At 37.4% G+C, this 26,402-nt stretch overlaps 1 protein-coding gene across 1 annotated transcript in view; it reads right to left on the bottom strand.

Annotated features, from left to right (window-relative positions):
* Positions 1–78: 78 nt before the first annotated feature.
* LOC108718825 (probable assembly chaperone of rpl4) overlaps positions 79–26,402 on the bottom strand; it is a 240,769-nt gene continuing 214,445 nt past the window's right edge. Inside the window, exon 11 of the mRNA XM_018267301.2 lies at positions 79–835. Within this exon, the coding sequence (XP_018122790.1) occupies positions 662–835 (174 nt within the window). The 3' untranslated portion in view covers positions 79–661. The remainder of the gene's footprint in view (positions 836–26,402) is intronic.

Genomic DNA, 26,402 nt, shown 5'->3' with positions numbered 1-26,402 from the left:
TGATACTTTCCATTAAACGCATTATTCTGTGTTTCTATCAATTAAGTAAAAAGGAAATAAAAATACACACACAGAATGTTACAGCAGATTTTGTATTTGTAACTGTCTTATGATAAAGGAAGAACTGCAGAATCTGATATCAAAAATACACATTTTAGGTGCAGTGAATGTGCTGCTAATCCATTTTTTTCACAATGTGCAATCTAATCAACTTTCCAATACATTAATGCCAAATCTGGATTGATAGTTGTTTTTTTTTAATGCAATTGCAATTGAAAGTAGTCTGTTAGTCCTTGCAGCACTGGTTCTGCTCCAGGTCAGTTAATCAGCTGGTCTCTGCTACACTGTTTCAAGAAGCGGAATCGGCAGTACAAAGAATAGAAAGGGACAAAACAATTACGTTTACATCATTTTGAAAGGCAAAACCATCAGTGGAGAGAAAAGAAAGGCTCAGATACTGATATGGATATAGTAATTATATTTCCAAGTAACATGGAATATTTTTAATGAATGGTTTTTGGAAAGTTGCTTAGAATTACATATGCAAGTAATGAAATTAGAGGTGGAGATCCTTATTAATAGCGGCAGCTTTTGTAAATAAAATGTTGCCTTTATTATGCCACTACAGTTGATGTTGCTTTATAGGCATTAGAGTATGTATTCAGCTCTCCATAGCTTCATCCTCGCTGCTTTCCAGAAAATCATCCTCCACATCCTCAAGGGCATCGTCCTCAGCATCCGAGTCTTCCAAACCTTCCTCCCCACCCAGCTCACTTAGCAGTTGTTCGACATGTTCCATGAGTTCGGAATCGTCAGACTTCAGCTTGAGGTAGAGCTAAAAGTGAAACATAACGGGGGCTGGTTAGCTAGCGGTAGTCTATAGCGGTACTAATTGCACAAACCTCACTAATGGGCGGAAAGCAGCATTGGCTTAAAAGCATTTGCAAATTCCGGCACAGAAAGAAAAGCTATGCAAACACCTCATCTCATTTGGAGAGAGAAAAGTAGAAGAAATAAGCAAGAAAATATTTGCTGCAGGGTAATTTGCTTCTAGCAGTAACATGAAAATAAGGCGCCAGCTGTGCTAAGAGTTTGGGTGAGTACTTCTTGTACAGAGCCTGTGACAACACAGCTTCAAACTTTGAAGTCGCAAGGACAAAGAGAGCAAGATAAATGTCATTAAATAAAAAGTGAATCAGACTTTACAGTCTTGGAACCATGTAAGGAAACAATAATGCATAAAGCAAGAAAGATCTGGCAGTCTGCAAATATCTGCCCAGCACCCAACAGGACAGGCCCATTCTTGTGCCTTTATCTGATAGCAAATATCATATATATTTATTTGTGTATGAGAAAGAGACATTGCACATTGTAGCACTTTGATGAGGAGACAGTAACAAAATCATTTCTGACATCCAATAGAGCAGGAGCAGTACGGTTCTGTATGGTGTGACTGTTGGTGTCATATAACAGTTATATTTTGCTTTATTTCTGTTTACTATCTCCTGTAAACCTCATTTGCATGTTCATTAGTCGGCTGTAATGATTCTGCCACAATGATCTGTTTGTTTTATTGAAAATTCATTAAAAACATTTAAATATGAACATAGTTATATAGCTAGTTTGGGTTGAAAAAAAGACCGAAGTCCATCCAGTTCAACCTCTCCAAATGAAACCCAGCTCACATATATACACACACATATATAAACTATATATAAAAATATCTATACGAATTGTAGATTTTAGTATTATGGCAGCCTTGGCTATTATGCCTGTTTAGGAATTCATCCAAACCCCGCTTAAAGGCATTAACAGAGTATGCCATTGCAATGCCCTGGAGCTTTAAAAGCACCATTAAAGAAAGCAAATTCACCGGGTGTGCCAAAATGTTAGCTGCTTAGCTGTCACCCGCTGCTCTTCAAAAAAACAGAACAGTCTGGGGTACTGTTTTCTAAGAGCCACAATCTTTTCATTATCTCATGTATCCAATGAGTTGGCTCTAAGAGAGTGCATGCTCAGTACAGGAATCTCAGGAAATAAGTTCTGAGCACATGTTAAACAGATAAGACCTAAAACACAGGAAGAAGATGGCGGCACACAGCAAGCAGTACCCCAGACTGGTATGATTTTGCTAGAAGAGGAGAAGCAATGCAGGTTAGCAGGGAAGTGACTAGAATTACTGGGGTGCCTAACAACTTGCCACTCAAAGATTTTACCTTTCCTAATCTTTTAAGGTCTGTTCCATCTGTATTCCATGCAACCAAATAATGCACCTTCATTAACATCTGCCTATTATTATATAAAGGCAACATAAAAATGAAGGAAAATCTAGGTATTTATCGGCATAGACGTGTATCACAGTAACCATGCTCCAACAGTATCAATTCTATTTCTTTTTCATCTCCAACAATAATTGCTTGCTGTATGTTGAGCCCATATGCAAAACATGACGTACACATGACTCTCAACATGCAGATGGTCAGGCCTCTATGTTATAAAAGAAAAATACAGGTTTTATTTTTTATAATTGTGTGAAATAGATACATAAAAAGTAAATCTGAGTGATCGGATATGAGCAGAATGTTTATGGATCCACAGGGCACGACAGGCTAATAAATGTCTTGATATACAACCACTCCTGATCAGTTCACCAGAAATAAAATACTTTTTTTCACTGACTTTCTATGTTCTATTTGTAACCAGTTTTCTAATAAAGGAAGTTTATTAAAGGAGAAACAAACCCTTAATTCTGTCCAGCGGAGTTCACGGGCACCATCTTCAGCCGTTTTGGTAATCTTCGGAATGAGACCGGTTCTTCGACAATTTTCGTGAGTTTCGGTGCATGCGCAGTTGTCACGAAACAGAAAATTGCTCCAATTGCGCATGCGCCACTTAGCCGGTCTCATTCCGAAGATTACCGAAGAGAAGAAGATGGCGCCCGTGAAATCCGCTGGACAGAATCTGCACGGAGGGGTAAGGAAAGAGTTCGGGGCATTTGCCCAGGGGGGTAGCTAGGCTGAGAGGGAGGGGGATCTCTGTAGGGTAGGGTTTTTTTTTTATTAAGGGTTTGTTTCTCATTTAAAGATTCATTTTTTACCTTCTTATGTCTTACTGCAGCAGCTCTGGGAGGGGGGGGGGGTCACCGACCCTGTAAACTGTTCTACATCGATAAATTAGTCAATACATTTCTGATCTTTGTCCCTGCTGAGCAGAATCCCTGGGTTTCATTACAGGCAGCTGTTAGAATTGATACAATAGTTGCTAATACTCCAGAGATGCTGCGGAGAAATGTATCAACTAAAGTCACAAATTATAACTGTTCAGAATCTGCAAGAAACACCACAGACAGGAACATTAAACTTTCATTTTGTACAAAAATAGAAAGCAATTTTTTCTGGTGAACATCAGAAATGAAAAAAGTGTTGGGAGGGTGAACAACCCCATTAAACAACTGCCTGTTGCCGAGGTAATTTGAAGTATCAGTGGGCATGGCATATATACAAATTAAGCAAATAATTCTTCATTATTAGGCACAATCATTTATCTTTAAAGGAAATATAAACCTGCCAAACCAATGAGTACAGTTGCTCAGATCTCATGATTCACATGATTTGTTTTTAATATATATAAGCCTTTAAACTGCTAATATGCTGAATTTATAACAACAGGGCCACCTGCTATATATAGTACAGCCAATCAGACACAGACAATAGAAAATTAAGTTAATGAGAAGAGGAAAGACTTGTGTTGTTGCTATGTTTAGAACTGATCTGAGAAACACCAGGTCTTCTCAATAACATTTTTTTAACTAAGGGGCAGATTTATCAAGGGTTGAATTTCGAAGTACAAAAAATTTCAAAATTCAATGATTCTAACAATTTTAGCGTACGATCAAAGGATTTTTATTTGATGTGTAAAACTTTAAAAAAAGCTTGTAGAAGGTCCCCATAGGCTAACATAGCAATTCGGCAGGTATAATTTGGCGAAGTATTGAAGTCAAACTTTTTTTTAAAGAGACAGTACTTCGATTATCGAATATTCGAACGATTTTTACTTCGAATCAAAGTCGAAGTAAATTCGAAGTCATAGTGGCCTATTAGATGGTCGAAGTATCCAAAAAATTACTTCGAAATTCGAACTTTTTGTACTTCGAAAATTCACTCGAACCTTAGTAAATCTGCCCCTAACTCTTTCGACGACTGAACCCGGCGCTGCCTAAGAACTATCTGTGTACGTTTTGGTGGTGGAGGGCTACCATATTCCCTTGTAAAACTGCTGAAGTGTACATGCTGATAACAAAAGGTTCAGCCTTTTAAAGTGCACTACGATGGTGTGGCGCCATTATACCAATATGTATAACCCAATGACATGGGGCAAGAACATTAACTATTACGAGGCTGTTGGAATTCAAATTACATGTCACATAAACAGTGCACAAACTGCACAATAGCCTTGAAGTTACAGTACCTTACGGGGGAAATATAGTCTTGATCCTACACTACAATATCAAATTCAGACGTTTTTAATAAATAATTATTATAATTAGGATATTTCAACAATGACAGAACTGACAACATAGGTGGTAAGATGGATAAGATGTCAGAGTAGCCCAGTTTGGGGCAGCAGAAAAGACACTTTACATACAATTTCCAGACTTGCTTTCCCTAAAATCCATATTGTAATTAATATGTTGCTCTATCAACAATGGCAGGTCATCAAATTCCACTTTAATAGTTCAAAGGGCAGAGGTATATTTTATACTGACAACTATTACACATAACCTTTTAGCACTTTGTGTGTCCTACATTAAATCATATAACTGGTCATTTAAAATCATCTTGCGCTTCTTTTTCCCCTGGCAGCCCGAGCTACAATCATTTAGGTATCATTTGCAGATTAAACCACAAGCGCTTTTCCATTTTGGATAGTCCATACTTTATTTAAATTTGTCTCTGAAGAACAGAAAGACAGGCCGAATAGGCTTCACTGTTGACCTTGTCCAAGATTAAGCGAGCTCTGGAAATTACTGGTATTAGTCACCAATATTTCTCAAGTGTGATAAATCCACCAGAGCTGAGTATGACCCTGTCAGGTATTCTTTCAGTTAAAAGGAAAAAGTGACTAAATGTAAGCTACTTTTATATGATACAACATATGGAGAGCTTCTAGAAGGGTTATGATGCTTATAATTAATAGAAGTGGTATCAAATAGAAAGGTGCAAAACATACAGATGGAGCAAACTTTATCAGCTTGGCTGCTTCTCCACCAGTATTTGCAAAAAACTGCGGTGAAAAGCATGTTTGTTTTGCCGATTTGCTACTTTGAACAATAGGCAAGGGAAGGAAAATAAACAACTTATTTTGTTTTATGTTACTAGTCTTTAACCCGCTCGTTAAAGGAACAGTAACACCAAAAAGTGTTTTAAAGTAATGAAAATATCATGTACTGTTGCCCTGCGCTGGTAAAACTGATGTGCTTCAGAAACACTACTATACAGGCTGTCCCCGGGTTACGTACAAGATAGGGTCTGTAGGTTTGTTCTTAAGTTGAATTTGTATGTAAGTTGAAACATATACATTTACTTATTAAGTGCAACAGATGTTTGTCTTAACATATTATTTTTTATTTTTACCTTTCTGTGCTCTACAGTAGACAACACGCTCCAGAGGGGATTGGGGCAGGTGGTTTATTAAAGCTAAATGCTAATAAAGGCCAAGCAAACCATAGTATGTTAATGTAATAGCCCCTGTATGTAAGTGTGAGTTGTATGTAAGTCAGGTGTATGTAACTCGAGGACTCCCTGTAGTACATATAAACAAGCTGCTGTGTAGCAATGCCGTGAATTGAAAAAAAGCCAATGTGGCACAGGTGTGGATAACAGATAACACCATTATGTTCTACAGAGCTTATCTGCTGTGTAACCTGAGCATTTTCTGCTTTGAATTGCTTCCCCCATTGCTACACAGCAGCTTATTTATATAAACAATAGTAGTGTTTCTGAAGCAAACACGCCCGTTTTACCAGTACAGGGGAACGCGGCATCATATATGTATTACTTTCAAAAAAAAATATTTTTTTTTGACGTTGCTGTTCCTTTAAGAAGGACACTTTTTCTTATTCGTTTGAGTGGGATATGAAAACACAGACAGGCTCATTTACATCCGCAAATGCAATAAGCAAAGCAGTTTTGGACTGGGCCGAGGGGAAAACCGGGAAAAAACCTGGTGGGCCCGGGCTCTTTTGGGCTTGCCGGCCCAGATACGCTTCTTGGTGTTGTGCGACCCCTCTTTGTCGGAGGTTGCAGCAAAATAAACATTTTGCACATGCGCACAAACGCTGCGCCGCGTGCTTGCGCACTGACATGGTGCCGTGCGCACACGTAGAGACCCGGCACATCGATGCGGTGCACTAGAGCGCCAGCGGGGGCCGGAGGGGGGCCCTGGGGCAGTAGCCCCGGTGGGCCCCAAGCCACCCAATCCGACCCTGAAGCAAAGTGCAATTTTTTCTCCCTGAATTCCACCTTTATTGTGGCGTAAAGGTGCATTGAATCACACAATTATCCAAATCAACACAAATGCGCATGTGCTTTGTTGCAAATTGGGTGCAATTTTGCTGAAATTCTGCCTGGTGTCATTTCTGGTATTTGGCACGGGATGCTACTGTGTTTTCTCTGTAATAATAAAACAGTACCTTGTCCTTGATCCAAACTAAATTATAATTAATCCTTATTGGAAGCAAAACCAGCCTATTGGGTTTATTTCATGTTTAAATTATTTTCTAATAGACTTGTTCTCTGTTCTAGTAGAAGTAAACTTTGGAGAAGCCGCACACCACACACTCCCAAAGGTTCTTTTCCTGGTGCCCAGTGATAGAGGAATCGGCCGCCTCACAACAAGGGTAAGAAGAATTTCACCGGCACACAGGAGTTGCAATAGCAGGGCAAGCCCTTGCAATTTTATTATGCAGTAGTGCAACGTTTCGGGGTCACGCCCCTTTGTCAAAGGGGCGTGACCCTGAAACGTTGCACTACTGCATAATAAAATTGCAAGGGCTTGCCCTGCTATTGCAACTCCTGTGTGCCGGTGAAATTCTTCTTACCTCTGTTCTAGTAGATCTGTTCTCTGGAAAGCCCCAGGTCCCGAGCATTTTGAATAACAGGTCCCATTCCTGTACTGTATAAAAATAGATATTTCCCTGTCAAAGCACCTGGAACATTTCTTACAGATGTTCTGCCAGAACTGCATAATTTTCTATTTTAAAATGTTTTATGTTTATCTTGTTATAGAAGGATCTTTAATATATAATCCACTTCCTGAGAAGTCCAGTCATTGTCAATAAACTGGAGGCAGTTTCAGAAGGAGCTGTGTTACTCTATGGGGGAAGAATATCCCAACGTTGTGTTGCTATTTTTACACAGCCCTGCAGTTACACGGCATTGAACAAAAGCACAGTCTCCGTCCTGCGGATTTACTTTATTATTTTGATGCCTGAAGCATAAGGAGGAAAATACTATATTTTAGGTCACAACTATGTGACAAGGAGATAAACTGCATGCATCTGAATGTGTCCCCAGCGTTAATTCCCAAGGAGAAAGGATTCCTTCCCTGCAGCAAGCGTCTATTGCAATGTCACACAGTCAAATACTGTAACCATACATTGTGCTCCTCCGTGATCCACTCTCTCCGGTGAGCAATGCTGCGGCGATTGTAGAAGGGGAATTTATTTCTGCATAACGTAGGGTACATCACTGCCACAAAAGCATGTAAAGTAGTACCCCCATTTTTTCATTTTTTCAGGGGCCAACAAAAATGGCGTACAATCTGGGAAAATGTACTTTGCATTATTTATTGGTAGGACCACATAAAACGGTAAAAATTAGGAAAATAAGGGTATGTAAAATTAAGGTTTCACTGCAAACCGCCATGGCAGGTGCTATACTAGGGTTGCCACCTGTCCGGTTTTGACCCGGACAGACCGGTATTTTGAGGGGCTGCCCGGGTCTATACTTCGAAATAAGGAAAACCGGGCGGGATTCCCTTGATTGACACGGCGATCAGCCAATTGCTGATTGCCACGTCATAGCCCCGCCCACTGGCATCACGGGTCCGCCCACTGACGTCACAGACACGTCCACTGACGTCACTGATCCTTCTCTGTTGACCGTTGTGTACAGTGATTTTTGTTTTGCTCTATTTGTAACCGGAAAAAAGAAATGATAAAAATTCAAATAAAAAAAAAAGTATTCATTTTGGGGGTTTAGTTTTCCTTTAATCTACAATAAAAAATATATTTTTATGACATTTTTTGTGGAGTTTTCTGAGTGCCTGGATGTTCCATATTATTTGCTATTATATTTTGCTATTATTTGCTATTAGTTAATCTGCTCCTAAAGCTGAGCGTCTGGGGCCGGTGCAGCTGGACCACCTGATGGATGTGGTGAGTGCTTTACATACTGGTTCCTGTGCTCCTATTTGTTGTTTTGTATAGGGTGCTATATTTACTAGTGGTCAGCGAATCTGTGCTGAAAAATCTGCAAAATACATTGAAGTCAATGGTTGTCATAATAATTTTGAGGCAAGCGACAAATTTTATTTGCGCAACTATTTGGTCCAAATGCATTAAAGTCAATTTTTATGCCCACACCAATCTTGAAGTGCATCAATTTTTTTTTTCGTCTGAGAATTGTCGCCGCAGTTTTGTGAATTAATTTGCTTGCGGGCAAACACGGACATTCGCCGCGAATTAGTGTCTGACAAATTTATTCGGCTAATACTAACACACAAATAGTGAAAATTCGCCCTGGTAGGACACGGTAAGCGTAAAAACTCTTTATAAAACTCAAGTCTCTCTTTATATGGTTTTGAGCTGTTGATAAACAGATTAATAGTTGACCAATAGATGAAACTCAACCCAAATATGAAATGGAAAAAAAGGTATGGCCCCCTAGTATCTCAGTAAAACTCCAGTAGGCGCAAATATCCTGTATTTTATCTCCAATATATTATATTTGTCCATTGTTATTCTGGTCACATCAGCCACGGCAAAGCTGTAAAGAACGACAGATTCCCTGGGAATAAAATAGCAGTTAAAATACTGTACTCTTAATTAACCTAATAGTGATCACTTGGGACTCCTCAGCTGCAACCGAGCCACTCAGGATAAAAGCTATTACAGGATGAACACAATGTTGTTTCTTATCTACATTACCAGATAAAGGCTTTACTTTTGTTTACATTCTGCCTTGCTTTTCTTTAGATAATACTGTCATTTCTTGAGAGCAAACACTGTTTGTCATTGATTTTGCTTAGGAAATGTCTATTCAAGTCAACTCTATCCTTGAATATAACACAGGCCGAGCGTAAAATATTTGCGTAGGCTAAAAGATTATGGAAATGTGAGTATACAAAGGGCACCAATGACTGGGTACAACACACAGACGGGCAGCACAGTGAATTCACAGACCTTCAAATATAGCAGAAAATAAAGGAATGGGACCTGTTATCCACACATCTTTCTGTAATTTGGATCATCAGATCTTAAGTCTACTAGAAAATCAAATAAACATTAAATAAAGCCAATAGACTGGTTTTGCATCCAAAAAGGATTAGTAATTATATCTCAGTTTGGATGAAAGTACAAGGTACTTTTTTATTATTACAGAGAAAAAGGAAATAATTGTAAAAAATTTGGATTATTTGGATAAAATGGAGTTCTGTTTTTCTGAGCTTTCTGTATAATTTCGTATCTGGATAACAGATCCCGTACCCCTACAGGTATGGGACCTGTTATCCAGAATGCCCAGGACCTGGGGTTTTCCGGAATACCGTAATTTGGATCTCCAATAAAAAATCATTTAAAACATGAAATCAACCCAATAGGATTGTTTTTACTCCAGTAAAGCTGGAATCAAGTACAATGTACTATTTTATTATTTCAGAGAAAAAAGGAAATAGTTTTTTTAAAAAATTAGAATGATTTCATTAAAATCAGATTAAGATTTCTTATACTCCTAAACTCGAGTCTGAAAATACTCCAGCTAAAACTTTCCGAGGTGATTTAGAAGTCAATGGCAGAGGTCCCTTGAACCATTTGAAGAAGTTTTTTTTTTCAAATTTGTCATGTTTTTTTCAATTAATTCGAGCATTTCGAGTCTTTTTCAAGCAGAAAATGAGATGATTTTGCTTATTTGAGCTTTTTCTTAAATCGTAAAATATTTGAGGTTTAATAAACCCCCCAAACCTCTAAAACTTGACCTTTGATAAATCTGCCCCTTAACCATTTAATACGTAGGCCATAAAAAACCCTTTTGAAATTTGGAACCACAGGAATAACTGCCGTTAAACAATATCAATCACGTAATCACATGAAAATGCCTTCTGCAATTTATAGGTTTTACCTTGGGCAATGCCAACACTTCTCAGTGGTAACAAATTTTCCAATGACTGACAAATCACCCTGGTGTCATTAACCTTTTCTAGTATTCTGGCAACTCCAATAAAATAGAGATGAGGCGAGCATTACCATATATATATACAGGTATGGGATCCGTTATCTGGAAAAAATGTATCCAAAAATCTACAAATTACGGTGTGGGTGTCTCCCACAGACTCCATTTTATCTAAATAATCCAGATTTTTAACATCTATTGCCTTTTTCTCTGTAGTAATTATACAGAACCTGTACTTGACCCAAACTAAGATATAATTATTGGAAGCAAAACCAGCCTATTGGGTTTATTTAATGTTTACATGATTTTTTAGCAGACTTAAGGTATGAAGATCCAAAATACAGAAAGATCCATTCTTCAGAAAACCCTGGGTCCCGAGCATTCTGGATAACAGGTCCCATACCTTATTAAAGAAATGTGCTGGGGAAATAAAAAAATGACGGAAACGAGTTAAGCCTTCATTGTGATGTACAATACCTGTCACCCTTGTACTAAGGGACACAATGTCTCAACAGATTCAGACACAAAATGCGGAGAGAAGCCTCTGCAAATAAAATGTGACTGTTGTTTTGCATATGCTCAAACTGCGATCCAAATCCCTTGAATATTAAATATCTATAGATTTTAGGTCAGGCACTATATTTGTCATGGGAATATGCAAACAAGCCCACAGCTGACACAGATCAAATGTTATGAGGCTAAATAATCTTTTGATTTGCATGAAATCAATGGCTTACTGGAATAATTCAAGCCTCCGCATGACAACTTTTTTACTGCAGCCACTAAACAACCCATATGCCATGAACAACGCAGCAAAAAGGAAAAAAAAAATGCCTCCCTGGAAATAAAATATTCTGCATATTTCCACCTTCATGAATAAATGAGGTATGCGTCCACTTGTTGAGAAACCTATTTATGCAAAGCAGGCCGAGTGCCGACACAAACACTTATCTCTCCTTGTGTACTTTGATTAAATACCTATAACAGGGGCATTCGTTTGATTAAAAGCTATTGGTGTGCGGCAGCTTGTTGTAAGCTACTAAACAATTATTTCATTTTTGTGACAAGGTACTGCAGGCCTTTTTTTTTTTTTTTTTAACCGTAGGAAAGTTTAAAGATGAAATTCAATGCTAGAAGCAAATGTTGGAGCAGCCATCCCTGCTGCTAATTATTACACAACCCTGTGGTATACAGGTATAGGATTTGTTGTTCGGAAATCCATTACCCAGAAAGTTCTGAATTAAAGGAAGGCCATCTCCCATAGACTCCATTTTATCCAAATAATCAACATTTTTAAAAATGATTTCTTTTTTCTGTGCAATAATAAAATAGTAGCTTGTACTTGAACCCAACTAAGATATAATTAATCCTTATTGGAGGCAAAACCAGCCTATTGGGTTCATTTCATGTTTGCATGATTTTTAGTACGCATGAAGTTCCAAATTACAGCAAGACCCTTTATCCGGAAAACCCCAGGCCCTAAACATTCTTGATAACAGGTCCCATGCCTTTACTATATGTTGCTATTGTATTTTACAATAAGATAAATATGACACTATCTATACATTAGTCATTATTATACATGCCAATTATTATATTATAAAATCCTATTTCACGCTAATTGTCATACAGTAATTTATCTTACTGTAAAATAATGTACTGTGTTAATTATATAGTGAATAAAGTACCCCCTCGCAGTTCCATGACCTGTATAAAAACACTCGGCCTTCGGCCTCGTGTTTTTATATGGTCATGAAACTCCTCGGTAACTTAGAATATCCTCATATTTTACAACTGGGGGTACTTTATTTATTATAATACCCAAATTTCAATGAGTCATGTGACCAAAATGACATCAGAACTCACCGTTTATAACTGATGACATCAGAACTCACCGTTTATAAGGATATAATTTACAGGATATTCATGGCGTTTGTGTATTATAAAAAAATAATACAGGCATATGATCTATTATACAGAATTCTTGGGGTTTTCCGGATAATGTTCTGTAATTTGGATCCTCATACCTTAAGTCTGCTAAAAATCATTTAAACAATAAACAAATCCAATAGGACTGTTTTGCCCCCAGTTCAGCTTAATTACCATCAAGTACAACGGTTTTATTATACAGGTATGGAATCCATTGTCTAGAAACCTTTTATCCAGAAAGGCCACTTCCCATAGACTACATTTTAAGCAACTAATTCAGATATTTACAAATTATTTCCTTTTTCTATGTAATAATAAAACAGAACCTTGTACTCAATTCCAAATATATACAACTAATCCTTATTGGAGGCAAAACAATGTTACTCGGTTTACTTAGGGAGTTATATACTAAACCTCGAATTTATCTGGTTGAGTTTTGTGGGGCAAAAACTCAAATTTCTCGTGGAAATTTTTTTTTTTCAAGATTTATTATACCCTGATGCTGCAAAAAGCCTGAATCTGTAAATCCATCTCAGACGAGGTCCTGTATAAGTCAATGGGAGAGGCACCTATCTCAGTTTGAAGTTATTGTGATCAGTGCTGGGTTTAGCCCAAAATCAGACTTTTTCTGGGTTTTCGGGCAAAAATTTGTAATCAATGCTTTTTCCGCAATCAAATTAATTTGTGTTATTTTATTAATAAATAAGGTCAAATTGAGCACGGGCGTTTGGTTGTGTTTTTTTTTTTTAAAAAAAAATATGAGATTCATTTGGATTTTAGTAAATAACCCCCTAAATGTTTAAATTATATTTAGAAAACTTAAATATGAAGATCCAAACAAAGGAAAGATACCTTATCCGGAAGACACCAGGTCCTGAGCATTCTAGATAACAGGTCCCATACCTGTATTTTTATGAAACTGATAAATTCTAAAAAGTCAAATTTAATTCCTGAAGACCAAATGGATAGTGTTTCTCTGGAGTGTCCTTTCTTATTTTGGACTTTTCAAGGGCATGTTAATGAATGTTATATGAATTTATCCATCTTGCCCCTCGTTTTCCTCTTTTCCCTTCAAGAGCATAATTGCCTCCCATGTTTCCATAGAACCTATCCTGTTTTATGTTTTTGTTGAGAAAGCTTTTAACTGACATATTTGTGTATATTTTCTGTACATAGATAGGGCCCTATTTAACTGATATTTAAAACTCATCGCAATCCACTTTGCAAATCCATATTTTGTTTTGCATGTAAATTACCATCTCGCTGCATAATAAGTGACAATCAAGTCGGCATTTGAACATCTATCTGTATGGATGAAAGACTGCTTGTGCTTGGGAACAAGTGTATACTAAATGGCAGTGTACGCCTAATTATTCATGATGGTTTCTTGTAGCTTTCAAAGGATTTCTTGAAAAATAATCCAAGATCAATAAGCAAGCATAATACGCAATGTCCAATTAGGCAAACTGTACATGTAGGAAAGAAAAGTTACTTTTGGATTTAGAAAGTTAAATATTAGATTGATATTGGTATTTTGTGACAAGTTTACACCGTGAAATGAATTATGCAAATATGATCTAGAAGATACTTTACTAGAAATAACTATTAATTATTAGTTACTATTATGACTGCTGCTGGGATGGCTCAATACTGACTAGTCCAAGCCATTATATATGAAGTGTAAAGAAATATGTGTGTGTGAAGTTTACCTTGAAGACAACTTTAAGAATAATTTGCATAATGTAATAAAAGTTGCATTATTTGCTACTGGTCTACTAACCCATAGCAACCAATGAGAAGGCAGGATTCATTTGATTGGTAACTGTATGCTACTAGACCTGGGCAAACGTTTATTTACATTTTAACCTAGATAATTTAGTCTTAACTTTTTGGTTCTTACATTACTTAATCTCTCATCCGCATTATATTCTAGTTATGTTCTAGTGCCTCTAGGTTACTCTAACATCCAGGCAGCACTTTGTTTCCACATGATCTTTGAGTGAAAAACATGATTTTATAATGGGTTTTTTTTGGAAAAAATTGTACTGTCCTAATGCTGGTTCCACAAAATAAAGAGTCTACAGGTCAACTTATTTCCTCTCATAGCAGGGTTAAAAAAAAATGGTATACAGCTATGATACTGGCTACCCATGTCCACACAGGATCCACTGTAATATCTCAATAAAGCAGGACAGGAATCCAGACTGAGAGTAGTAAAAGGAGGATGAAGGGTTGGAAAGAGAAGAACCCTTCACAATGCAAGACATGTAATACATTAGAACAGGTCCCCTAAGGGACAGGACTTGAACAGCAGCAACAACAAAAAAGAAGAAACCATCATGGTTAGGTATGGACCGTCTTCAATGTCTTATATGGATAGCAATGTGGTTGATTTTATGCCCCTTTCAAAGTTAAAAACCTCTGAGGCATAACAGAGTAAAAAAGAATTGCACTCCAATAATCAGAAGTCATGTTGGAAATATGTATATTTTATCTATAGATAGATATATATCAGATGCTCAGAACAGTGTAACTCAAGAACACGGATCAACAGTGACTGAAGGAGACTGCATTTGGTGGCTCATTTATTATTATTCCTCTAAATTGTGGCAAAAGGGAGATGGCAGTGATTTTTTCAAGAATGCATTTTTTCATGTAATTGCATTTAAAAAAAAAATCACAAAAATTCTAAAAAAAAAATCAAATAGAAATCTTGCCAACCTAAACGTGCGGGTTTTTTTAAAATCAGGAGAAAAATATGATTGTAACAAAATGCAATCTCAAAAATTCATAAATGTGCCCCTAAATCAAATTTTAGCTCCCAGTTAAATCCAGTGTATAATGATAAAGGTAACAGTAAAAGCAGCTTGTCATACGAAGCTCATGATAAAACAGTAGCTTGTATTTGATCCCAACTAAGATATAATTAATCTTTATTGGAGGCAAAACCAGCCTATTGGGTTTGATAAATGTTTACATGACTTTCTACTTGACATAAGGAATGGAGATCCAAATTACAGAAAGATCCCTTAACCTGGAAAAACCCTGGTCCTGAACAATCTCTATAACAGGTCCAACACAGCTAGTAGGTATTAAATGTTGTCGGAATGCTACAGGCTAGCAAGACCTGTATGTATCTTACAAAAAATTGTCACTCACAGGGGTGGTGCACATACAGGTTAATAAAGTCCAACTGCAAATTGTTTCAGAAAATCATTTTCCACACCAGTAGTTCATAACTAGTTTGTGAGGTAAGTGTCGAAGTAGCCCAAAAAAACTTCGAAATTCGAAGTTTTTTACCTTCGAATCCTTCACTCGAAGTTAGTGAATCGGCCCCTAAGTGTTAATTTTAAGGTGACCAACCCATTTAAACATAAAAGCGAGTAGACCAGTCAGCAGTCAACCAGTGTAAATGACGTGTGGGAAAACGACCCATGAAAAAACAACTGTCAATATCTTAATATAATTTTCTGGGGGACTTCATCATTGATTAGTGAAGAGCGAATCTGTCCGGTTTCACCGAAAAAATTGCGAAGCGCATTGAAGTTAATGGGCATTTTTATGTGCCACAATTTTTACGTGCGTGACAAATTTTCTCGCTCCAATGGGCGTTTTTACTTATGGCGGACTTTTTTTCCCTAATGCATTAAAGTCAATGGTTATTTTTTGTTATGGAGGATTTTTTATATAATGCATTAAAGTCAATAGGTGTTTTTTCTTATGGCGACTTTTTTTGTCCAAATGCATTAAGGTCAATGGGCGTTTTTTTCTCGACAAATTTTTCCGCCGGCTAATTTTTGACGCAGTTTCACAAAAAAAATTGCACATGGCAAATGCGGAATTCCACAGCGAATCCATGGCTGGCGAATAAATTCGCTCATTACTATCATTGATTGTTTGTGCCATAGAAGAAATGTGCTAAACAGATACACACTGGGGCATACCTACCATATTTGACATGCCTAATGGTCAGAGGTAGAACAATGCAGCTGCTTTATTCATTCAGTAGCTTCTGCTCATACATATACTAGAAGAATGCATTTTACTCATGGTCATCTACTTTGGTGTCAGAGCCAATCGGAGTCAGGCACACATACACACACAAAAGCAATAAAATATGTAGATTTCAGTGCTGCTTAATGTGCTTTTTGCAAGTATCTGATGTATTATCCACCAATAAGGTTCATCTGTATGGAGGAGAAGTTCTTTGAAAGATGAGCTGAATTTCTTTTAATCACTCAGTGCACTCCGCACAAACAGACGGAACACTTCTGGAGACCCAGCCCACTGCCAACTTCAAGACAGGTCAGCATAATTGAAGTAAACACATTGCTTAATGGCTGCTAGAATGAATGGCTTGCCATGAACCCAATGCAATTATAAAACAAATTCTATCACATTAAGATAGAGTGTAGTTCCCGGGATCTAAATTTATAGCATAATTTCCAGCAGTGGAAAGAGATCCATAACATTTCTGGGAAATATGCTGACTTGGGCGTGCTCATATAATCAATACAAAGTGTTTTCATTTTTCGGGGGGCTCAGGCAGCCATATGCACTGCCATCATATTAATGCGATAAGATTTTGAGATGCAAGTGTTTATAAATGGAATCTGCAGGTTCATATGGAATGCTCGCTACCTATTAAATCTGACCTTTCTTTTTAAATGTAATTAAATCACGTATTTAGAACTGCTGATTAGTGACGAGAGAAATGTTGGCAAATGCTTTAGAGTCAACGGGAACATAATGTTACATTGCAGTTAAAGGGATACTGATACTTTTCGAATAACTGTAAGGAACATGTCAGTATTACTCAAAATGCAGCACTACACAATTGCTTTTGTAGAAGATTTTCTCGAAGTCTCCCCCAGCCCAGCCGAACTTACCACATGCAGAAATGCTTTGGCTGTCTGTAGAGGGAGTTGCAGCCATGCTTGCCTGAGGGTGGTGCAATCGTTCAAGACAAATATAAACTGTTCAACCAACACTGTGTGACTGACAACTTAAAATTATTTGCTTAAAATGGAGTCTATGGGAGATCCTTCCCTGAATTCAGAGCTTTCGGGATGAGTTTCCAGATAGCGGGTTCCATACCTGTATAGTAGTATTCTGCCACCTTCTGATTAGGAATTAGAACATACCTCCCAATATTTTGCAAATAGAAAGAGGGACAAAAAGATTTTTTGCACGTAGCACGGCGAATATTTTTTGATCACGCCCGTATTTGTGGCCACATCCCCTAATTGCAAAAACAAAGATTGAGTGGTGCTCCAGGATAGGGAAGTAAATAACTCACCAAGTTGAACATGTGATCCAGATGCACCAGCCCCGGACCCCCAGCTTCAGGGAGCGGCAAACCAGAATATTCAACAAAAGGGTAGGGCTATTCGGCACTCACACGGCCAAAAATATTATTTGAAAAAAATAAGTCTTTATTAATCATCGTTAAAAGTATAAGTGCATCTCCATAGGCCTTGCGCGTTTCGTACCTGCAAGGTACTTAGTCGTTGGCTAATGAAAGTTTAAACTAAGTTCTGTGTTTTTTTATGTGTTTACAGTTTTGCTAATGAACGTGAATTGCCTTTTGGGGAGAGGGCACACAGGCAGATTTGGGGAGATTAGTCGCCCGGCGACAAATCTCCTCTTCTTCGGGGCGACTAATCTCCCCAAACTGCCTCCCCTGCCTTCCTGCTAAAATGTAAATTGCCGGAGGCAGTGTCGGACTGGGACACCAGGGGCCCACCCAAAAACCTTTGACTAGGGGCCCACCAATTAATCTTAGACCAGGGGCCCACTCTTAGTAGTATTATTATTCCTCTCCTCACTCAATCTCTATTCGCCTAGTCTCTTTTCTTTACATACTATAATCTATTATTCCATCTATTTAGCCTCTTTGTTCTCATAGAAATAGGGAATGGCCATAAAATAGGCCACATGTCTAGCAGCATAAGGGACCCCTGACTTTTCCAGGTATCCCGGTGGGCAAGTCCGACACCGGCTGGAAGAATGGCACTTGGAGCAATTCCTTTTCTGAAGTTGCCTCAAGAGGAAACTTCGGAAAACAAATAGCTCCGAATGCCATCCCGCCGGCGATTTACATTTTAGCCAGCGGGAAGGTAGTTCAGGGAGATTAGTTGCCCCGAAGAAGAGGAGATTTGTCGCCGGGAGGCTAATCTCCCCGAATCTGCCTGTGTGCCCCGGCCCTTAAACTGCGTCACAATTTCCCAAAGAGGCTTGTTTATCTTAAATAGTTTCTTTGCTTGTCTTAAATTGTTACAAAAGTATACAAGTGCACCTGCCACATATTCTGGGATCTCTGCCAAAAGCCAATTGAGTTTTAGAAACTCTATCTTTTTCTGGTTGTTCAGTGCAGGAGAAAAAAGAGAAAGTCGGGACATTTCAGTAACAATCCCGGACTGCGGGTTGAGCTGTCTAAATTGGGACTATCCCGAGAAAAACGGAATAGTTGGGAGGTATGAATTAGACAAAGGACGGAGTTATCCCAAAAAAACGATATTCCACAGCAATATTTAGTCATTTTGACAGAACAATACATAATATTTTACAGGCTGCTTTGTGGGCCTGTATGTCCATTGCTGTAAGAAATATTAAAGTTCCCTGGAGTATAACTTGTCTGCCTTTTTGCATTCTTCATAGCCTTGTATGTACACGGGTGCGGGAAAGGAAATCTTGCAGCCTGGAAATTGATTTTGCATGCATTTCAATATATTTGAATACATTGCATAAAATAACAATGCAAGGACAGGGTAAGTTAATCGCTTTTCTATGATTGGTTTCCATAGAGCTGCCGAGTTTAAAATAAAAATAGTAACTCATATATGGTAGTTTGATGGATTAATAATTATGGACACCCTCACGGTATGTTGAGTGTATATATATAACTAGCCATGGCATGTAGGCCTGCTTTCCCAGGTTCAGACATTGAAGCTGGCAGATATGGTACATAATAAATTTATGCCACAGCATAAGGCACCTCTAACTATAGAAGTGGCTTTAAAGGAGAAGGAAAGACTAACATTAAGTAATTTCCAAACCAAGAAAGGATGGCACTCAGTTTTAAAGCAGGTTTATTGCAGAATCCTGTGGACAACAATCCCTTTACGCGTTTCGTGAGTTTTTGAGCAGTGACTTTCCTTCACTTGTACTAAAATTAAGTAAGCTTCATCAGGGTCAGACTGGGGGGCCCGGGGCCCACCGGAACTGCTGACAAGGGCCCCCCTGACCTCCTCCTGTGACGCGCCGTGCATGAAGGCACCATGACGCATCCGCACACGTCGCCCCTCGGCGAAGATACTTTTTTTAAAAACCGAGCATCGGGAGAGGGGGTCTGGCCCGGCGGGGGCCAGTCTGACACTGAGTTTTAGCAGAAAGGTCTTTATAAATATACCAGTAAACCCTCAAAGTAATGCTGCTCTGAGTCCTCAGAGAAAACAAACACCGCATTTCTTTCCTTCTATTGTGTACACATGGGCTTCTGTATCAGACTTCCTGTTTTCAGCTTAAACCTCCAGTGCTTGGGCTTGAGCATGCTCCGTTTTATCCTCTCTCCCTGCTGTAATCTGAGCCCAAAGTTATGAGGGAGCAGGGAGACACTCCGGCAGGAAGTGATGTCATAACAAGCTAATATGGCAGCTGCTTTCCTAAACAAACAGTGAAAGATTCTAGAGCGGTTTACTTAGGTAGGGTAAAGCATTTTGCAGAGTAAATATATTGTTATAGCTTGCACTATTGTGGCTAATCTATTGGCAATAAACTGCTTTGGAAGTTTTCCTTCTCCTTTAAAAATAACCTGCTGCTTTAATTACAATTTGCCCAAAAACTTCACAAGGAACAACTAGTCATTTGACTTCTGTTAGCGGCTTTCCTAGGCTGTTAGGGGGAACTATACCCCTGGACAATAAATCACATAACACATTCCATTTGTAAAACAAACTAAAGCAAAACCATTTCATGAAAACTATATTTTCCCATAATCCCAAATGTAAAAATCATTATAGCACAAAGCTCAACCCTCTGGCTCATATAATGAACTGTGCTCACACATAAACCAAGGACATGCATACATGTTAATTTACATCAGCCAATGAATGGCCAGCACTGTAATATTTCCTGCCAGGTGGTTCAGGGAGGGCAATATATATATACAACTGTATATTGCAATTTGATAAGATTCTTTAATAGGACACTTATAATATAAATGATGTGTTGGATAATTATTTATTCTAAAAAGATCTCCTTTAATGACAGTTGGTGATACCCAGCAGTTTATATTGCCAGACAATTCTCATCTTGCAGATAGAAAACCAACAGCTCAGCAAACCTGACAGGGAATTACAGTGTATATTTATCAATATGAGGACAAAACTGTTATAGGCTGCAGGTTAAAAGCCCAATTTTCAACTTGTTTACCTGCTTGTTTTAAGTCATACGAAGGGGAATTGACATAATGTTGCTTATCTAACTTATATCACATCCAAGCGCTCCACTGAAAGATTATTTACTAGAAGCTGATGCTTGAAATTATCAGAACTATTAGATGCTAGATGGACCTATTCTAAGCAATGTCAGTTTTTATTCATTTTGGACTTTGATATTTTAAATCATTACCATTCCCATTCTGATTATTCTGGCTACCTGGCTCCTAGAATAATAGGGTAATAGAAGTGTCTCTATTATAAATAACCACTTAACTGCAGTCGAGTTTTCGTGGTTATTTTTTTGGTGAAAAATCTATTTTTCGGTTTAAAAAAATAGAATTCTTAAGAGTTTTTTTTAAAAAATTTCAAGATTTATTCTACCGCAAACATGAAAATAGCTCGAATCTGAAAATACACCATCTAAAAAAACCTGTTGAGGTCACGTAGGAGTCAATGGCAGAGGTCCCTTGAACCATTTGAAGATGTTAATAGCCTTTATGATGTTCGAGTTTTTTTTCAGAGGGTTTCACTCGAAAACTCAGTTTTTCCCCGCTGAAAACTCAATCAATTTGAGTTGTTAACCCAGAACTCACTAATTCTAGTTTTTTTCAATCGAGTATTTTCTTAAATGAGAAACTAAGTTCATTCAAGTTAATTCCAGGTATAAAAAAACTCTAAAATTCATCCTTTGATAAATAACACTCTTAATAAATCTATTTTCCAAATAGTTTTCTTACCATATTTGACAGTTTATATTTGAATTCTCAGCATAACAATTTTTCCCTGGCCACAACTGACACACTCATGCTATGAGTCACTAACAGGTTTTACTACTAATAAACATCACAGCTGAGTTGTTTCCAGTAGGAAAAAAATGGCGTTTCAGATTTATGACCAAACAACTGGACAGCAGTTGAAATCTCGGATGGGCAGAAAGTCGCAGAAAACAAAATGTAAATATTTAAAAAAAACACAAAAAAATAAAGACTGAAGACTAATTGCAATCACAATACACATGTTTACATCATGCTGCAATTTATTACCCCTTTAAGCAAATAATATTTAATTCATAAATGATTACTACAATGCCCCAACAAATCCCTCTGCATATAATTGCTGTGTTTTCACAGGGATTGGACAGGTCCACCAAATATAAATCCCCCCTAATTGGAAAACATAAAATAATACAGAAAAAAAACATTAATTTTAAAGATTTTATATATTTAACTTGCATACCAAATTTCCTTTGTCTACATATAACATTTGACTTTGAAAGTTGGATTAAAACATTTAATTTACTTTCTTTTAAGTGATTTTTACTTTTGATTTAAACTCTTCATCAAAGCAGACCTCCCCGAAGTTTAAATGTAAGAAAAAAGCCAAGATTTAAGGGAAAAAAAAGTATAAAAATACAAAGAAAGTGTTTCCCAGGTGACTTCAGGGCATGGAAAAACTAGTCTCTAGAATTTAATCAGGAATCTCTGCTAGCACAGTTGCCTAAAACTATCAAGAATAACACAATTCAATACTGTATAATATTATTCTGCATCTAAGTTATAGGTAAAGCCCTCTGGTATTAAAGTAGTACTGGGGAATTAAATTTCTAGGGATGCTGTAGTTTTATTAGAATACAGGCAGAAGGGATGGAAGCAAATTGATGAAAAGATAAAAAAAAGAGCTGTTTGGGTTACCAGTCACATTCACAGTACACTATTACTTTCATACAATTTTAGTGCAGTGCTTGCTCTGTAATAGCTTTTAGACACCTGTATGTTCTTGTGCACGATGTAGTACATTATTGTTTGTGACACCCCTCAAATGCCAATTTACTTGTCTGAAGATTACACCATGGGTCCAATAAATCTTTACTAAAACCATCAAGGTTGGCTGGACAAGATTCCTTTTTTTTTTGTTCTTACTGCAAAGCACATTTTTTATTTGCTACTTCTTTCTTATTCATCTCTAGAATGGTGTCTGTAGAGTTTTAATGGTGAGAACATCTTATGAAGAAACATTTACAATTTCTTCCAAGTTCATCGATTAAAAAAATATTTACTATAGGTTAAAAAAAGAACCATTTAATTTTAATTTCAGTTCTGAAGAACCCAAGAGCAATCTCTAATCCTTTTTGCACACTTGGGGTGAAAATTAAACAAGATCCCAGAGACCTATGTAGGAAATGCTGATACTGTTAAACTTGGGGAAAAGAAATATCGTCTAACATTTATGTATCATAGCGAAATGTATGTTTGTCAGAATACATGTACATGTATATCTTATTTTGAGGTACAATAATATTATCTTGCCCTATGGATAAAATGAAACATCTATGGGATGCACTTTGCAGTGGAGTAGGAGCTTGTGGAAACAAATCAGCCTTCCAATTATAGCTCCATTGGGTACAATCAAAAGAAACCTTATAGTCGCTCAGAATATGCCACGGCTATTACCACTGCAGACAGTAAAATGAGAAATATGTTTATGCTTTTATTTTTCCTTCCTCTAAGGCTAACAGTATATATAACATTTGTTGGGCGATGGAGAAACACAATCACCCATATTTATTTTTATTTCAAAGTACACATTTTGCCCCACATATGGTAGTCCCTGGGGATGCCAAATAAGTGATTGGCTATTTGGAAGTTTAAAGTACCATATATACTCGAGTATAAGCCGAGTTTTTCAGCCCCCAAAATATGCTGAAAAACTCTACCTCGGCTTATACTCGGGTCAAGCGCAAAACCGGTCGCCAGCGTCCAAGAATAGTCTCCAAGAATATTCGCTGGCGTCCAAGAATGGTCGCCAGCATCTAAAAACGAGACGCTGGCACCTCCAATGGGAGCAGAAACCCTCAATTTTTTGATTGAAACTTACCAGAAGCTGCTACATTTCTCACCCTCGGCTTATACTCGAGTCAATAAGCTTTCCCAGTTTTTGGAGGTAAAATTAGGTACCTCGGCTTATACTCGGGACGGCTTATACTCGAGTATATACGGTAGGCTCTGTTTGGAAGTGCACCTGCTTTTTAGGCAACTAAAAGTTGTTTCCAAGTCTGAAATTCAAAAAATAATCACCTTTTTTGAGGCCACTGAGAGCAACATCCAAGGGGTTGGTGTGCAACATGTAGCTCATGAGCCACTGGTTGGGGATCACTGCTTTAAATAATCTTCCTGTGTGAACTGGTAATCTAACTATGCACCTTGCAAGGACCAATCATGGAGTAGCTTCGATTTCCCAGTTTAACTCAAGATACAACATAAAGCATTGATTATTTCTGATTAAAACAATGAGCAAAAAAATGCGTTACAGTACATTGTGTTCTTGTTAAAAAGATGGCATTCTGCCCCTTTAAAGTGTGACTACCCCTCCCCAGAAATGAAAAATGTTAACCTTTTTAACTACCTTGATGACTGTTAGATTTGCTAAGTAAATGATTTTAGGATAATGATGTCAGCATATAATTTTAGTCACAGCTGCACTTATGCAAATTAGGAGTAATCACATAATTAAACATTCCTTAATGATATATTTATCTGCAGTTTCATTAAATGCCATTATACTAAGTACAGTAGATTGCCTTTTCATATATCCATATGGCATTTAGCACCAGGACATGACTTCACGTGCACATGCTTTTAAAAATGAGAACTGGATTATATACTTTTTAATTTCCTGGACTTCCAGATATTAAAAAAAAAAAAACTTGCACGGTACACTTGTCAAAATGTGCCTAAATATAAGCATCTGATACAGTCATGCAATATGCATATTACGCTGTCATCTATATAGATTATATCACATTAATTTGACACATATAAACGGAAAATATTATTTTTAACAGAGATGTTTTAAGATGTTACCACTAGGGATATGAATAATTTTACCCAATACTGTATATGAATGAATGTGAATCATACGTTTTAACCATTTTCTGAATAGAGTCCGCACTCTCAGGTCTTAAAAATATTAAAATTTAGGTCAATAAAAACCACTGACCAAAAAAATGAAAGGCCAAACATGAAGGCTGCTTTTAAAGTTACATACAACAAACTTTTTGATAGCAATGGATAGGCAATTCCCATCCTAAATAATAAACATAATCATGCCATTTAGCAGAACTAAACAAACAAGGCCCTTATCAGGAATAGTAGAACATGGGGAGGCCTGCTTATGAATTATTGAGGTCAGAAAAAAACATGCAAGCCAAAAAAACCCTGCATTAAAACTCATGCAATTTTTACTCGAACAGTAGCTTATTAAAGAAAACATCACAACAGAATATTCCCGCATGTGTCACATCAATACAAAATTACATTGTTCCACAGTGAGGCAAAAAAAAAAAATCAATACACTTCCAATACAATTCCCTTTGACCTCTATTGAACCTCAACAGCTTTTACATTCCGAGTTTTTTCTGGTGACTTTTTCATTGTTTTTTTTTTCTTTAATAGCTAATAAGAATATTTTCAAGGATATTTTTTTTATTTTGTTGTGCTTTCCCTCGAATTGTAAACAAAACACTAATTTGAATTGTTATAAATCGGCACTGTGATGAAATATCCCCTACCTATATGTCTACATGCTTCTTCCAAGGACGCATATATACATATATATATATACATATATACATATATACATATATATAGTGAAAAATTACCCACGTATTGTAAGATATAAGGGTATTTTAATATAGAGTAGTTCCATGACCATATATAAGCACAGGGCCGAATGCCAAAGGCCAACTGCTTTTTATAAAGGTCATGGAACAGGCAGGCCTGGATTTGTGGAAAGGCCACCAAGGCCGGAGCCTAGGGGGGGCAGGATTTTAGGAGGCGTCATGCTGCCCAACCACATCCACATTGGTTCAGAAACACTGGGAATGTGCAGAAGATACGATATGTTTTTAAATTTCCTATGCGCAAATCCCCATTTCTCCGGTCACAATGATGAAAATGTGTGCACATAAAGGGGAGAGGACAGGGGTGATGAACGGCATTGGGCCTAGGGGTGCCTGCTATGTAAATCCAGCCTTGGGAACAGGGGGTACTTTATTTATAATACACAAGTTTAAATATTACATCACTAAGCTCCAATTATAACTGATGACATCCCTAAGCATTGTTAATAAGGATAAGGATGACTTATGTATTATATGATAATAAACTAGTTTTGATTTAAGCAGCATGCTGTAGTGCTTTCTAATTTACACTCCTGTGTAGGTGTAGGGCTAAAGAGATGGGACACTCAACAACCTATGAACTGGTCCATCTGCATCAACTCCCACAAATCTTTTAGACTGCAAGCGCTAATAAGCAGCATGCGCTCCCTATTGTACATGGCTGAGAAATCTGATGATGTGTTATATATACAGGTTAATAAGTGTGAATGACAGCTGGCTGAATACAAAGGACACTGAGGGTACTTTAAAACACATTTCTTCCTGTTTGAGGAAAGCACGCTTTGCTTGTGTATGGATTAGCCTTTAAGGACATTTACTGTGTTCTTTTGAGTATATTAGATTTGTAAATTTGTGTTGAGAAGATGCAGCTGTCAAACTATACTCACTGTCTCCAGAAAATACGCT

Source organism: Xenopus laevis, chromosome 6L, assembly GCF_017654675.1.
Source record: "Xenopus laevis strain J_2021 chromosome 6L, Xenopus_laevis_v10.1, whole genome shotgun sequence".
NCBI classification, from domain to species: domain Eukaryota; kingdom Metazoa; phylum Chordata; class Amphibia; order Anura; family Pipidae; genus Xenopus; species Xenopus laevis.
This window is presented reverse-complemented; position numbering and strand designations above follow the sequence as displayed.